At 37.8% G+C, this 17,797-nt stretch overlaps 1 protein-coding gene across 2 annotated transcripts in view; it reads right to left on the bottom strand.

Annotated features, from left to right (window-relative positions):
* RNF217 (ring finger protein 217) overlaps positions 1 to 17,797 on the bottom strand; it is a 113,638-nt gene that overhangs the window by 37,961 nt on the left and 57,880 nt on the right. For both annotated transcript variants that reach the window (XM_070417621.1, XM_070417622.1), the window contains one exon: positions 4,927 to 5,160. In XM_070417621.1, coding sequence (XP_070273722.1) covers positions 4,927 to 5,160 — 234 coding nt within the window. The remainder of the gene's footprint in view (positions 1 to 4,926; positions 5,161 to 17,797) is intronic.

Genomic DNA, 17,797 nt, shown 5'->3' with positions numbered 1-17,797 from the left:
ACACACATTATTATTTATACATTGGCCCATTTATTAGTTCCTTTGACAAATATATTTTGAGAGCATACTCTACCGGACACAGTGCGTGATACAGGTTATCAGCAGTAAGCAAGCCTGGACCTGGCCTCCTGGAGACCAGTGGGAAAGAGACTTTAAGTAAATAACCACACAAATACACCATAAAACCCCAGATGGTAATTGCTATGGGGAATGACTTCTGGTGCTGGTGACATGTCTGTCTCCAGGCATCGCGTGAGTGCCAGGAAAGCTGCAACCTCAACCTTTTTATTTCCCCATCACTAACTTGTTCCCTGTATTGATACCCAGTTGGAGTTGAGGTAATAAATTACAGGAACTGTTTAGGTTAGAAATTAGATTTCTAATTGGAAAAAATAAAATTAAATATGCAGAAATGGAATGGTAAAACTTTTTGGCCTCATGACAAGAGTTGAAGGGACACGAAGACAAATATTATGAATGAAAAAGGCTGTCTCAATGTAAATCTCTCAATACAGGAATGCATTTGTTATATTTGATATAGTATGAGTTTGACAGAGTTCAGAATATAATGAAACCTCTATTTATTCAAACTTTTGCCAGAAGGGAGATGCTGAGTGAAGGCCTGGAAGCATAACCTGGCGCATGAGAGAGTTCTTGTTACTGCTTGTTGATATACTAGTATTCTGTTTACACCTTTTTCATCTACTGAGTACAAAAGAATTAACAAGTGGTACTTATAAATACCCCCCAAAACTATTCAAATGAAATCCCCAAATATGATACTTGAGATCTCAAATTTCATGTGAGATATCATCAAAGGTATTTCTTGCTATAAAATAACTGTGGTAGTTTCAAGCAATTTTCAACCTTCTGTGCTAAATGCTTTTGAACTGACAGCCAACGCCATAATAAATACTCAAAGAGTGACATTTTGGATTGAGATATTGTAACTCAATGACACAGAAAGAATAACATTGAAATATACATTACAAAGGTTTTATCAATAAATACAAAACCTGCTGTAGGCTGTAAACAACAATAGAAAGAGATTTTAAATTGCTCAGATATGTCACACAGTCATAGCAACCTTTTAAAATTTATTTGTTGTCTTATGACTCAATTTATTGCATTCAAATACTTGAATTCACTGCTCTTAAAGTTATGATAAACTTGCAAGTGGGTTCTATTTTTTGGGAAATGCAATTTTAAAAAATTCAGCAAACCTAAAAATTATTCCTTTGTTCACCACAAAGAAGGAACATTCTAGTCTCAGTTGGTTTGCTGGCGTATCCATGTCCCTACTCATAACATACAGACAGGTATAAACATGTAAATCAGGCAGTTAATAGTAATGTGAGACCTTGGAGTTCAATGGTTTAATGATGAAAAATGCTACATTAATATTACACTAAACAGTCAAATCATTGCTTCAGGAATTGTTTGAATGAGTCCTGGAACTTTGTACAATATAAAACAGAGGGATTATTTACATTTTCTGTTATGGATCTTCTATAAAAGTAAAAAAGAGTAACAGCCATAGGATCCTCCAATTCTCTGTAGCTTTATTTTTCTTGAAAGTTGCTTAATAGTTTAATTTTATATTGAGATTTTCATCCCTCACCCATTTCTGTGGATTTTAACTGCTGCATAATCAGTAACATTTGTGTGTATATTTTTTAATACATATTTTTATTGATTTCAGAGAGGAAGGGAGAGGGAGAGAGAGAAAGAAACATCAATGATGAGAAAGAGTCATTGATTGGTACCTCCTGCATGCCTCACATTGGGGATTGAGCCCACAACCCAGGTATGTGCCCTGACCGGGAATCGAACCGATAGGTCCACACTCAACCACTAAGCCACACTAGCTGGGCAGTAACATTTATTTTGTATTGAATTCCCCCTCTCCATAAATTTCCTTCTTTGCTCACCAAAAGTAGAAAACCAAGTTTATTAGATCTGAGACTTTGATCCATTTGCCTCCTGCTTCTCTTCTTACCTACAACTACTGCACTGACAGACATTGGAGGAAGCCTGATATTGGGAAATGTTATCAGAGTACCCTTGGTTCATTCAGAATTATACAAATATAGGGTCCTATAATTTTAATATTTTCTATATGAAATACTGTGCATTGTGATAAATTATGCTCATTATAAGATAATCTGGTGATTTGGGATGAAATGAAACCTGTAACATTTCACTATTGCTATAATTGCATCTTAAATTATATCGCCTTTTACCCACTCCATAAAGCAATATATTTTTAAATTGTTTCCACTTTGATTCAATTATCCTATAAAAGGGTAATATGCAAATAGGCTGAATAGTGGAATGACTGGTGGCTATGAGGTGTACTGACCACCAGGGGGCAGATGCTCAATGCAGGAGCTGCCCCCTGGTGGTCAGTAAACTCCCACAGGGGGAGCACTGCTCAGCCAGAAGCCGGGCTGATGGCTGGCAAGCTCAGTGGCAGTGATGGGAGCCTCTCCCGCCTCTGCAGCAGCGCTAAGGATGTCTGACTGCTGGCCTTCAGGGAGCGGGCCTAAACCATCAGCTGGACATCCCCCGAGGGCTCCCAGACTGTGTAAGGGTGCAGTTGGGGCTGAGGGACCCCCCCAACCCCCGAGTGCACAAATGTCGTGCACCGGGCCTCTAGTGTATAGATATTTTAATTGATACAAATTCTAAAATAGTATAGTCTGAGTTTATATATATATTTGTAAATATGTAAATTATAAATATATAAATTATATAAATGTATATTATATAATTTGTATAATATATAATTCTAAATGTAATTTAGAAAAAATTAAATATCCTACATTATGAAATAATAAGTCCTTCTAAAACAAGTAATTTCTGACAGCATCAGAAATTGGAATAACATAGAATTGGAATAAAAATAACCTAAGAATATATACAATCAAATAAAAGTAGTCTATTGCTAAGTCAGCATTCAAAATCACTGTGAGGGTATTATTTAAGTTATAAAATTTTGTAACCTCAAATGTACTTTTTAAGAGAAGAAAAAATGAAAGTTTTTTCTTCCTTATAGTTATGCCTTAAAGAGACAAACGTGCACAAAATCCGTAACAGTGATGGCGAACCTTTTGAGCTCACTGTGTCAGCATTTTGGAAAACCCTAACTTAACTCTGGTGCCATGTCACATATAGACATTTTTTGATATTTGCAACCATAGTAAAACAAAGACTTATATTTTTGATATTTATTTTATATATTTAAATGCCATTTAACAAAGAAAAATCAACCAAAAAAAGAGTTCACGTGTCACCTCTGACATGCGTGTCATAGGTTCGCCATCACTGATCTACAATAAACACATATCATATTACGATATGCTAATTAGACCGGATGTCCTTCCGGACAAAGCCTCGGTGGTGGGGGCCGAGGCAGAGGCAACCACTGCAGCAGTCAGGGGGTACGGGGAGGGGACCCCCAAGTCCCTTGCATGAATTTCATGCAACAGGCCTCTAGTTAGAAAATAAAAAAATTAACTAAGAGGATCTAGCAGTTTCAAAAACCGTGGGCTTTAAGAGGCTTTCACTAACCTAATCTAGCTCATCACTACAATGGTGTGGAGGAAACTCCTAACTAAGCCATGGTCCCCTCAAAGCTACAGAATGAATAATGCAGCATCTATCTCTTCCAAGCCACGGAACATGGGTGAAAACTTACCTTCAATGGAGATGACTTCAAACAGCCTTTGAGACCACTTCATCCTGCCATTCTGCTGTAATGACAAGGATGAAAACTACTGCCGCAGCCTCATCACTTTTCCACTTCCTTTACTGCAAAGTTCCCAGGGCTGCTGCATCTTAGAGTTACCTAGTGAGGCTCAAAAATTTGCCAGACAAGGGCCTGGGGCCCTGGTGTCTAAAAGCGCTCCAGGTGATTCCAATGTGCAGTCAAGGCTGTGAACTACTGACTCGCTCCCAGAGTTGCTGCCTTAGGCTTCTCTGCCTTCAGTCTGCCCTCCTGTGACATCCTCTATTAACACTGCCAGAATGATCTTCCTGTAAGGCCTACAGAATTAAAGTCACACTCCTGAGCACAGTGTAAAAGACTCCACAGGATCTGCTCTTAAACACCTGACCAGCTGCCTCCCACACTCTCTCTCCACAAGCTCCACCAGCTCTTGTTTTCCACACGTGTCAGCCTCAGCCTCTGGGTCTGAGCACTGACTCATCTCTTGCTCTGAAATGCTCTCCGCTGTTTTTGTCTGTTTATCTGCCTGGAGAGTGTCTTCTCTATGAAGCCTCTCCTAACGTCCTAACCCCCAGCCCCTCAACGTGTTCTCAAAGCACAAGTGCACGGGTTTCACGTTTGTTTGTCTGGTTTTGTTGTTTGGTCATATGGAAGTCTTATTTTAGAGCGCATTCTCTCACAATCATTAGGCATTTTTTGGAGCAAGGGGTATGTCTCATTTGCCTCTGTATCCCCCAAAATTAACACACTGCCTAGCGAATACTGACATTTCGTATTTGCTGAATAAATGAATGAACAGCATTTTATACTATTTTCACTTATTACCAACAGAGCTAGACGGGATTCATATTGGGTCTATGAACAACTCAAGCTTATAGTAAATTTAAGAAGTCTTAATATTTATTTAATATTTAGTAATAGTGAGGACAATTTCTTTAAAGATTAGCCTTTCAATTATGCTTCTAGATGAATGTGAAACATGGTTGAAGTCAAAGGAAAACCTTAATTACATCCTCAAGAGTGCTCTCTGATGATCAGCCTCCCAAGACCACACATTTTCAGAATCAGAGCCAATAGATACTCACCTTAGAGTGCGGTTAGGGAAGGAAGCCCACTTAATGCCCACCACAAGTTGGCCTACTTTGGCTGCTCCCATCATGTGACATCTAACCCACAACTCTGGTGAACATGCTTACTTTGTATTTGCTTTCTGATCTGGAAGGGGTGGGAATATGTCCTTTTTTCTTGAAGGTTGTAAAGTGCTTGCATTGAGGGCATGGTTTGGTGCTGGCATCAATACGGCCAAGTTCCAAGAAGTATTTATATTTTATGGAGTCTTCGTGCGTCAGGTTATAGACAACCGTTGTTTCCTCCAGGAATTCAAAGCATTCTGTGATAGGGCATTTGATTTCTACTTGGCCAAGCTGTACCTGCATGAGAGAGCAGATGGGAGAGAAAACAAAGTCATCAGTTATTGCATCTCTCTTCTTTTTCTTCACATAGTATTTTTTAATGATTATAGAAAAGAATCACCTGTTATTTTTTCATGGTTCCTAACATGGTAAATGCTAAGCACATTGGTACCTATATTGAGCAGTACCAAAATGATTTGTAGTGTGTCCAGCGGCTCTCAACCTGTGGGTCGCGAACAATGAAAATACATCCTGCATATGAGATATTTACATTACGATTCATAACAGTGGCAAAATTACAGTTATGAAGTAGCAACGAAAGTAATTTTATGGTTGGGAGTCACCACGACATGAGGAACTGTATTAAAGGGTCTCGGCATTAGGAAGGTTGAGAACCACTGGACTTTAAGCATTCTCTCCTATTATAGTATTTGTGAATGTCAATGGGCCTAAACCACAGGCTCACCAAAGTAGCAAATCATCATCCCACTCTCTGGAAACCCCAGGGTGAGACAGCCACTAAAGGAACAGCTGGAATGACAAGGTATTTCAGATATTTCAACCTTACCCCAGAACATGTCAGCACTAAAATTCAGGCACATGCAACCATTTTAAAAGGACAAAAAAGAGATTATGAATATATATCTATATGTGTAATTTAAAAACTACCTGCTTTAAGTGTAAATTACTACTTCCTTTTATGCTACTATTGTACAAAGCAGGATCCACAGAGGTTTTTCAAATATTTGCCCCAAATGATTTTTTCTATTTTTTATGAGTCTGCCTATACTTGCAATCAGATTTTATTACATCGTTAAAAGTTATGATAATGTTATTATATCCCACATTATGTTTTATCACAAATCATTTTCATTTATAGCTCAAGACAGAAGTCCCCTGAAGATTTTTAAATAGACAGAAACTATGTGTGCTATTATAAGAAACTGGCTTAATGAGATGGATAAGACATTTTAAAAATTAATAAATGTTTCCTCTTTTCACATTCTGTCGACATTTGTCCAGCCCACGTCTGAGCCAGGTACTGGGTTAGACACTGGTGCTTTGCAAGTGTCTATCGGTAAAGAGGCAGTTGTGACACAAAGTGGTGAATATGGCTAACAGAGTAGAGTGTCAGGGAGGATACGGGGGAGGCTTGGTAACCTCACACTCGGAAGTTTCAGAAGAGGCTTCTTGGAAGAAGTGAGGTTTCAAGTGAGATCTTAAGATTAGTAGGACTTTGTCAGATAACATACAAGATGTTTCCACAGAAGAAGACACTGGGCAAAGGCCTGGAAGTAAAGAGCACAGAGCACCCTGCAGGAGGGACACTCATATCTTTCCCACACGCCCAGTGGATCCAATATGTCCTCAGGTACATGCACCCTAAGCTAAAGATGGCAGCCTCAGCGGCACTGGCGATGAGCAGGAAGACTGAAGTGCAATGTGTAGTTCAGAAAGATGAGGCTGTACAGACAGATCAGAGCACAAAGGCAGAGCAGCAGAGCATGAAGCCATCCTGGACGTTTTCCTATGAAAATGGGAAACTGTGGTCTTAGCGTGTAAAGATGACTTCTTTCCATTCCACACAGAAGGGGCTCACCACTTGGGCCATCTCAGTGACTCTTATTTATTGGGAAGGAACATACATTAGGGGGTACCAGCCGGAATACTTTTTGTCCCAGGTCCATGTTTTAATCTGGCCTCCCTCAACTATAAATTTATTTGTTCGAACTATAGAAATGATAACAATGGAAGTAGCAATTCCATAGCTACCCAGGAACAGTCAGATCTTACGGGAATGGAATATCCTTTAGGGACCAAGAATGTAAGGGAGCTTCCGGGGAGTGGCTTATCACGTTACTCCTTCAGCGGCAGTGTTTGTTACTACACCGCATTAGGATACCTGCCATCTAACATCCAACCAAATACCTTTTCTTCTAAAGTGTTTCTCAAATCTGCCTGCAAATCTACTCCATCTCCATAGAACACGTAATTTCCTTATGCTTTCACACTGTCTGCATTTTGCCTATTCCATACCTTCTTTCTGAAAGCTCCAAAATCCCTACCCCACTACATTGAGTCAAATGATCTCATATTTTATTAAACAGAAGCACTATGATCATATTTCCTCATATTTCCACTGCTAACTGCCCCCATATTTTTTTTTGTCTTCCTTTCTTTTACAGTGTAGGGCCCAAATATACTTCCAGGACAATGGCATGAGTCGCTTGAAGTGTTTGTTGAAAATTCAAGTTTACTGGCCCACAAAGCACCTACAAAATTTTAATCATTGCTGATAAGCTAGTCACTGGCAATTTGGAACAATTACTCATACAATCCTTTGAATTACTCATACCTCTTCATACAAACAATATCCGTCTTTTCATAATGAAATGCTAGTCATGGCCTATATCTCTTGGCCTCTACAAGTCTATCTTTCCTCAGGATAACTTCCTGAAAAAAATCACTAGCAAACAAGTCATCATGATTAAGCAAAGTACATTCACTCAACAAGATAACGTATTTCATCAATTCAAGCACGCATTTTTTTCAACATTGTAATATCTCAGAAGTCAAGATTATCTTACAATCAATAGTCTTTAAAACTATGGCATTATGCCATAGTTTAATTTGCAGTGTTTTTATTTTCTTGGTGGCTCAGAATATAATACTACATCCTACAACTGATCATGTCTTAGATTTCAATGAAATGCGGTTTTTATGGGTTAGGCAGTATGAGGGACTCTGGAGAGATAAAGAGAGAGACAGGACTTCTATTGGAAGCCATTTATGATACACAAGTGAATAAACCAGGCAGACTGTTATCAGTTATGACACCAGAGAAGGTATCTGAGGAAGAGGCAACTTAAACTGAGAACTAAAGGGCGTGTCATGCAGAGAACTTGGGGGAAGGGACTGCAGGCAAAGGAAACAAGGATAACGGCCCCAGGGCAGAAGGTGCCCAGTGTGTCTGTGTTCAGAGAACAGAACTGGGTGACTGGAACACCTCCGAAACCAGCCAGGACACACAGGCCTTGTTGGCTGTGATAAGAAGTGTGAATTGTATTCTACTTTCAATATGAATCATTGACTGGTTTTGTGGTGAGTGACATACCCCAAGTTACATGAAAAAATCAGTCATACTCTTCCTGTAGAATGAACAGTAGAAGAACAAAAGCGGAAACTAGGAGAATAGTATGACTCTGGATTGCACCTGTTCTTACCACCACTGGCATCTAACTGTGGCCGTCTTCCAGGCAGGAAATGACAGAAGATGGAATTAGGTAGCCAGAGGTAGGCAGGGGTTCTGTATGGAAGTGAAGCAAACTGGGTTTGGTGATGAACCAGATATGGAGCATGACGTAAAGGAAGAAATCAAGGATGACTCTAGGTTTTTGCTTAAAATAATCCGATTGGTAGGTGCTACTTACTGAGTTTTTTTTTTAATAAAATATAGTTTATGTGGATATGTGATATTTGCTGGAAGTGATTCACTGCAAATTTATTATAGTAACAAGAATAAAGATCATCAATTCATCCAAAAAGCATATTGAGCTCCTACAATATCACACATAAAAAATATAAAGTAGTTTAAGTCATGAATCTTGCCTTAATGGAATATGAGGATACAGTAATTAAATTTGCGTTGACAGTCTTTTCTAGCAACTTGGATTTGACGGTACTAATTCATTTAATATTTTACCCAATGTTTGAAATTCTTTTGTTAGGGATAATCATAAACATATGCAAAAGTTGGCAGATGGGTATGAGACCGTAAGGACTCCTTCTCCAGCTTCAACAATAATCAACTGTTGGACACGTGTTTTTTCTGTGCCCTGACACAGATGACCCTCCCATATTACTTTGAAGCAAAAACCAGAAATTATGTCATTTCATTCATAAATATTGTAGTATTTATGAAAGAAAACAAGTCTTTTAAAAAACATTACCATGATATCAAATATCTCCCCAAAAGACAATAATTCTTCAAAATCAATTCAACAGTTTAAATAAGGTGTCACCAAAATTGTTTACAGGATTTTATGTACTTAATATACGTAAAACCAAGATATTTTTAATTTGTTATTTTCAAATGCTAATACTACTATTCATATCACTGGAAAATACACTTTCCAATTCTTCTGAACAAAAACATGCCCAATCTTGTAAGACAAAATTTGCTTAACTCTAAAACAATCTCCAAGAGTGCTAGTAAGAGATGCTCTTTTCCACTTAGTGCTCAAGCTGCATGGATAATTTGCCACCTGGGAGGACTCAAAAGTAGTTTAGTGACACAGGTGAAGGAGAACTCTGAAAAAGTGGCAGATTAATTAATTAAATCATCCAGGGAAAAGAAGAGAGGAAGCATAAACCTTCGACTTTGAAGCTCAATTTATCAAATGTATGGTTTATGATTTTGGCCTTGGTTTTGAGTGTTGGTCATGATAGTTTACAAGGTGCCTTGGCCTTTTGTTCACTTGATACCAGGGGATTTCATATTTCCATTTTTCCTTAAAAAATGGAACATGTCAGGCCCAGCGGGCGTGGCTCAGTGGATGAGCATTGACCTATGAAAGGTCACAGCTCGATTCCCCGTCAGGGCACATGCCCAGTGTGGGGCGTGATTCTCTCTCATCATTAATGTTTCTACCTCTCCCTCTCCCTTCCTCTCTGAAGTCAATAAAAATGTTTTTGTTTTTTTTTAAATGGAACATATCAAGGTGGCAGGGAGAAGAGAATACCAAGACAAAAGCATTAACAATAATGAAATCTATGCCATTCCCCCTACATGCCAAGCACTGTTTTAAGCACTTTCTGTGCATTACTGACTTTGTGGAGCACAACAGAGTCAGATTCATTTTCAGGTTCATGGATTTTCCCACAAGTTTATCATCAGTTTATTATAGGATGTGGCTGCTTTATTGATAAATGTGATTTTTTGTTTACAGAGCACTGAGCTAGGCACCTTTAATTATAAAAAATAATAATGAAAAACATCAAACCAAATATCCCAAAAGTTCCCTCTGCCCCAGGCAAGATAAATATACAGAAAATCACACTTAGGCACATAAGTAAAAGTTCCAAAAGCCAAACAAAAGGAAGTTTCTTAAAGCAACAGAGAAAATGATACCCCCACATAGAAAATTTTGGCCCCAGGTGCCTTGTGGGTCAATTTTCCTGAGAATTTAAGTATGAAACACCAATATTACACAATAACTCTGAGAGAACAGGGAAAGGGCTGGGGGAGGATCACTGCTCAAGTTGTTTTATGAGGGCAGCATAATCATGATACCAAAACCTGATAAGGATGTTGCAAGGAAGGAAAATTACTGACCTGTCTCTTCATAAACATAGATGCAAAAATCCCAAACACAGTATTAGCAAACCAAACTGAACAATACATGTAAAAGATAATATATCAAGATCAAAGGTTTATTCCAAGAATGTAAGGCTGGTCTAATATTAAAAAATCTATTCATATAACTCACACATTAATAAAATAAAGGAGAAAATCATATGATTATCTCAACAGAAAAAAGTATTAATAAATTCGACATTCACTCATGTTAAAATCTTAACAAACTAGGAAGAGATGAAAACTTCCTTTATCTGACAGAGTATCTGTAAGAACATCTACAGTGAATATCATATTCAATGATGAAGTCATGAGGGCTTTCTTCTCGAGTCTGGACATGGGGAAAATATGCACTCCTTTCATTATTTAACATTGACTAGGGCTCACAGCCAATCAAGAAAAGCAAAAGCAAAATGAACATAAAACAGCTAGAAATGAAACTATCTAATTCCCCATTTCTTGCAGATTGCAAGATTGTATATACAGAAAATCCAAAATAATCTACAAATAAACTATTAGAATTAATAAGTGAATTTAGCTAACTTGCTCAATAGTTTAGTACACAAAAATCAAATGTATATCTTTATGCTAGTAACAAGCAACTTGGTAATAATATAGAAACATACTCTTGAAACCTGTATAATCTTATTATCCAGTCACCCCAATACATTTATTAAAAAGATGGAATAATTGAAACATGAATATTCATAGGAAAAATAATAGCATTATAGCAATATTAAAAATATCAAGTATGAATGAATCTAATACAAGTTGTATAATACCTCTACACAGAAATATTTGAAATATTTTTGAGAAAATAAAAAGAAGCAAATAAGTGGAGGGATATATCAGGTTTTTGAATTGAAAGGTTCAATATAGTAAAAATGAAAATTCAGTCTATATTGACCTACAGATTCAAGGCCATTTCAATAAAATATTCAGTTTTCTTTCTCTCTCTTTTTTTTTTTTGAGGGGAAGGTGAGTTCTAAATTGCAAGCTGATTCTAAAAACGTATGGAGAGTCATGATACTCTTGATCGAGAAAAAGAAAGTAGTAAGACTTGTTCTACCAAATATAAGATGAAGCAAAAAGTTTTAGTAATTACAAGAGTGTGACGCTGAACCGAGGATAGATAAGGTCGCATAACAGAACAATAGAGCAGAAGAGTGCAGAACCGTACCATTTACACATGGACCCGTGATGTGTTGACACAATAGAGCAGTGGAGAAGATTTTTTCCTCCCAATAAGTTATTCTGGGTCACTTTCCCTTGGACTCCAAAATACGCTTAAATATTCTAAAAATTCCAAAAGCAAAAGCCATTGGTAGTTTAGTTATGGAAAACTACTCTGCCCTTCCACAAATCATAGTAAATTCTCTAACCAGCAGTCGCCAACTGGTGGTCCGTGAGGTCCGAAAGTTTGGCGACCACTGCAAACGACTCTGAAAAGTGAAACAAGAAAGCAACATTTTGCAAATATAGGTGATTTTGAGGTTTATGAATACGCAGGTTAGTGCTTTTAACTCAAGTGTGGACACATTTAAGGTAAAAGAGTCAGGGAAATTATTGCAAAGTTGACATGTTGGCCAGAAGAGTAATGTAACAGATCCCTAAATTTGTTCCGGTACACAGGTATTTTTAATTCTCTCTTGGGTCTTATAGGATGTGTTTACCCATGCTTCTTGGTTAAAGGCTCTTCAAATATGAAGACAGTTATTGTGTCCCTCCAGTCTCTTCTCCCAGGAAAACATCCTCACATCTTAGTTCCTCACATCTGGTTTGAAGTCCTTCCCTCTTCCTGGCTTTGTTGGTTGGTAACAGAGTGTGTCACCCAGAAACCAAAGCCATTATGCTAGTCTGGTCTGGCCACTGCGGAAATAGGATTATCCTCAACCACAGTAAAAATGGAAAGAAAGCAAAACTCAAAGAAAAAAGCTCCCAGGAATTTTAAGTTACCAAAATGAACCCAAGAAGTGGAAAACCTGAATGGGCCAATCACAATAGAAGACATTAGGGTATGTTGTCTTTTAGGAAAGCATCTATTCTCTGGGTTATCACCTGCTGCAAGTGAATAGTCTCTTATCTTCCCCCTCTTTCTCTCTGCTGTTTTATCTCTTTTCTCATCGTGTCTGCTTTACTTTCTTTGATCCTCAAATAAGGATCCTAAAAGAATTAATCTTTTATTTCTTAAAATAACCAGCTTGGGGGCTTGCTTATATTGTTTTTTGTGTTTGTGTTGTTGTTTTTTTTTTGTCTTCTTTTTAAAAAAATAATTATGTTCAATGTTGTTCTCTTCTGGCTTTTATTTGTTTTATTTTGTTATTCTTTCCCTAGTTTCTTAAGATGATTCCTTAGTCCCCTTGTTTTCTGCTTTTACTTCTTATGAATACAGTTTTTGCGATGCTCTAAATTTTGGGCATAAAATGTTTCGTTTTCACTTCTTCTTAGTGTTTTTATGCAGTTAAAACTTTTTGGTGTTTTTTTCTAATATTTATATTTAACTTTACTTGATTATGAATAGAGAAAGTGGACTGTAAAAATCTTAATTTTAAGATTAAGACTTTTATTTCTAGCCTATTAAATAACCTTTTAAAATGTTTCTTGGGCATTAAAAACCTCTACTCTAATCAAAAGATGTAAGATTCTATGTAGATGTCTACTAAATCATAACTTTGAGGTTTCAAGTAAATTCTTCTATGAGCTCATTAATTCTTTAGCTATTCAATCTGATCCTTAAAGAGGAGTATTAAAATTGCTTACTATAGTTTTTTCAGAGTATCTTTGCACTTTTAGTTTGTGCATTCTCAGTTTATCCATTTAACTGAAATGTTGCTGGTGCAAACAGGCTTATGACATATCTTCTTAAACAGTCTTCTCCCTATTAATGCTTTTACACTTAAATTCTCCCTCTACCTCATCAGAAATTAATACTGCCACTTCTCCCCTCTTCTTACTGGCATTTTCCTCCTGTGACTTTGCTCCTGTCTTCTCAACGCAACTTCTTGTTAAATCACTTTGCTGTCAATGATTCTATGGATTAGTTTTAATTCAATACCCAAGTATTTATTTAGTGCATGGGCAAGGCAATCGACTAGCTACTTGGGGGAATTTAAAGATGAATAAATTGCTACCCTCAAGTAATTTCCAGTTAATCAGTGGAGACAGACGTGGGCATCAACAACCATAGTTCCGGCACAGAAGCACAAAGGGGAACTTGGCTTGGGCTGTTCTTGAAAGAGAAGGTAGTATTTTAATTCAACCATGAAGAATAAAAAGGACTATTATGAATAGATGTGACTATGTCTTATTTCTTAAAAAATGTGAAAAGTAATACAAAAGACATTTGATGATTTCAGATAAGAAAACAATAAACATTGTGTTTATACAAGTAGGTAAAAGTATATGTGAAAAAACATGAACTTAGAGGGAAGAAGGACTTGCTAAAAATTGATTTTTTCAGGTTATAAATTATTTGTTTTCTTATTTACAGTTCTAATGTTTTCTGTTAAAATTTTGATCATACAGTAACTTTTTAAATTTTGCCTAAGTATTTTCTGAACTATAATAGATGATGCATCCGGAATAATTAGCAAAACCAGTAACCAAAACTTAGGATTGGCCTTGAAAATAGGATAGGACACTGAGCATTTGGGTAAAGGTTTCTACCTATCAAAGCTAAAATCTGAACATTATTTAAGTTTGTTTCTACATACTCTAGGACTCAGCGGTTCTCAACCTGTGGGTCGCGACCCCTGGAAATACATCCTGCATATCAGATATTTACATTACGATTCATAACAGCAGCAAAATTACAGTTATGAAGTAGCAACGAAAATAATTTTATGGTTTGGGGTCACCACAACATGAGGAACTATATTAAAGGGTCGCGGCATTAGGAAGGTTGAGAACCACTGCCGGTAGTCTCAGTTTATGTCGTACTAATGAATTCCGGGCTTTGTCCCAAGCCTCTGCAGTTTGCAGTGGAGAAAGCAGTCATGTCCTAAGTAAACTAAATGCTGCGGGAATCCGTCCCACACGCTGCCGTCCTCGGCAATGTTCCTTTTATGAAGGTGATGTCAAATATTTGTGCGTTTTTTAAAGAAATCCCAAACCTTCAGGGAAACTGTTTAACAAATAGAACAACAAAATAACTTATAAACTTGAAGGTAATCCAAGTTTGACATATGTTCTATATTTTTACTTAAAATGTTTTAAATGTTTTTCACCCCCCGCAGGTTTTGGTCTTTCAGTACTGGCAAGCATCAATGGTTTCCTAAACATCCACCAAGTTAGCACAGTTCTTTAACGTAGAAAGAGCAATTTCAACAGAGTCTTTCATGCCAAAACAAAGTATCTTTGTGCACCATCCACCCAGTTCTAGGAACAGTCTGTTCATTACCTGGAGTTTGTCGATTCCATAAAGAGAAAAATAATTCCTTCCTTCTTGGCGACTAGTTATTATTTCCAGATATAAAATGCTGTTTAGTGTAGAGTGACCAAATTTTCCTGAATATCTATCTCCCAGGAACAAAGCTAAAGTGCATTTGATTCTCTAAAAAGAGAAAAAAACATTGTCTTCTCTTTTGATGTTTGAATTGTATACTTCCAAAGTATAGAGAAATCTTATCCTAGGAGTATAGCAATGTCTTTAAAAAATTCTTTTAAAAATGTTGAGTGGGATACAGAGGTGTCAGAAAAAAAAACTTGCATGGTCAATGAAGACACTATAAATTTTACTGAAAAGTTCGGTGACTAGGTTGAGAAAGAACTGGAATAGTCACAATGCTAAATGTCTTGATTTACTACAAACACATTTTAGAAAATCCTACTCTGCCTCAAAAATAATGCTAACTGTCCTGTTAGTACATCATTGTTCTTTTGTATTTGCTTTACTTTTTTCTATCCAGTCAGGGAGATAGATTTGGGCAGTTACGTCATTCACACACCCCCTTGGTTTCCTGGGAGTCACCCAGGAAAGCAATGCAATTCCTGGGGAGGTTAGGGACTGAATATGGAAACTTGCCTACTAAAAGACGGACTTGATAAACTTCTAACTTTGATTCTCTATTTTTTTCCGAGAAAGGTTTTTAATGTTTATTTTAGTTTTATCCTTTCCAAACAGGAATGCAGAGTGCCCTTTGGCATTCTTTCTGCCACAGAAAAGTGGAGTATTGATGATGTGTTCCTGCTCTACAGTAAAGGTTTAAATTGTAAACCTTCCAGAAACGTCTGGTATTGTCAGATGAACTGAATAATAATGAGAACAGCAGCAGCTTTTGCTATTAAATGTTTAATATCCAGGCACGGTTCTATCCAGGCCCTTTCCATCAGTCACTTCATATTTTCCTGATTAAGATCCTACCAGGATCCCAAAGCACAGAAGAGTAAGCAATTTGCCCAAGTTCACACAGAAAGTGCTGATCTTTAATGCAGACCTAGTCACTGCCAGAGCCTGAACACGCACCACTATGCACCTGCAGGTGCCTGCCCAGTCTTGGCAAAATTAGCCACTTGGAATAATAATGCCATGTTGCTGTTGGCCACAGTGAGTTCTTAAATGCTTCATCAATGTAGGTAGTAAGTGCCTTTCTAAACATGGTATTTTGATAACTATAAGCAGTCCAACCTCCATCTGTCTCCCTCAGGCACAATCCTATAGACAAGCAGATGGTCTCCAAGCTCACCTGGATGTCATCACTCAGTGGCAGCTCTTCTCTGGGTCCCTCTGAGTCACCCCTTCGTCACCTGTGAACCATTTCTAATTTTTGCCTCCCTCCTCAAAGCCTCACCCCCAATCTTCCCTTTCAGCTAAGTGATGCAATCAACAATGTCACCTCCCACTTGACAGGATGAAGTCTAGCTTGGTCAGATGAGAAACCCTCCACTTTCTGTTCCCCATACAAAAGGGGGTACATTTTCTCTCTTTTAGTAGAAAACATGGCTGCCCAAACTTCCCAAGATGGCCTCACCAGGGATCTCAACTCTCTCTGGTAACTTCAGACAATTAAGCACATAAACATGCTCAAGTTTTTCTCATCATAAAAGGAAAACAAAATGAAAACTTATCAGGACCCTATGTGCCTTAGTCTTTACGTGTTTTTTTAAAAAGTATATTTTATTGATTTTTTTACAGAGATGAAGAGAGAGGGATAGAGAGCCAGAAACATCGATGAGAGAGAAACATCAATCAGCTGCCTCTTGCACGCCCCTGACTGGGGATGTGCCCGCAACCAAGGTACATGCCCTTGACCGAAATCGAACCCAGGACCCTTGAGTCCACAGGCCGATGCTCCATCCACTGAGCCAAACCAGTTCTGGCTAGTCTTTACGTTTTATTCTCCTTCAATTTCTGGCCAAGCTAACTGAAAGATAATTTAATGTTCTTGTCTCTGTGTCCACATTAAAAAACTCACCAGTATCTGTCTTGTCCCTCTACTTTGTCACTTTCTACAAAATTAGCAATGACCTTCTCATTAAATGCCCTTGTGAATCCTTATCTTATTCGTCTCCTTTATGCCTTGACACTGTTGACTGCTGCTTCTTTCTTGACCTCTAAGCCATCACATTCTCTTGGTTTTTGAAAATCCCTTCTGTCCTCATCTGCAGATTCTTCCAATGTCTATCTCTCAAAGCTTCCCGCGTCTCCGAGATTCCATTAACAATGAATTGTTCCGAGCGTTCCAGGGTTGGAACTCCACACATACGCTGAAGGCTTCCCCATGCCAACCTCCAGCCCAAATCTCTCCACTGAGCTTCTGACACCCGCAAGCAACTCCCTAATCCATGTCTCCATTCAAATACTTCAAACTCAGACTGAAACCCAACTCACTGCCTCCCCTTCTCTCCCTGGCAGCCCACTTCCCTTTATGTTCCTTTTCACAGGGAATGGCATAGTAACCAGAAAACAAAGTATTATTTTCTCCTGATTTTTATTCTGCCTCATCTCTCCTTCAACCAATCAACAAAATTCTACTTTATTCACTCTTCAAAGAACCACTTACATCTTTTGATCTCCACTGCCACTAAGTCAGTCCAGGCTCTGGAGTACTCGTTTTAAAACACAAATCTGATCATGACACTCCAGTAATTAAAATACTTCAATAATACCCTTGTGCTCAGGATTAAGTGATAATTCCCTAATATGTGAAATGAAGACCCGATTCATGATTTTACTTCTTTTCTGGATTCCCTATGGTCATTTCCTTCATGGCAGGCTATATCCTGAGACATAAGATGGTTTGCTCTGGAGTATGCTGTTCCTTCTATCTAAGAGAAAAAAGGCTGGCAATGCAGGGAAAG

This window comes from Myotis yumanensis, unplaced genomic scaffold (assembly GCF_028538775.1).
Source record: "Myotis yumanensis isolate MYYU_CA2020_CCGP unplaced genomic scaffold, mMyoYum1.0.hap1 SCAF_6, whole genome shotgun sequence".
NCBI classification, from domain to species: Eukaryota; Metazoa; Chordata; class Mammalia; order Chiroptera; family Vespertilionidae; genus Myotis; species Myotis yumanensis.
This window is presented reverse-complemented; position numbering and strand designations above follow the sequence as displayed.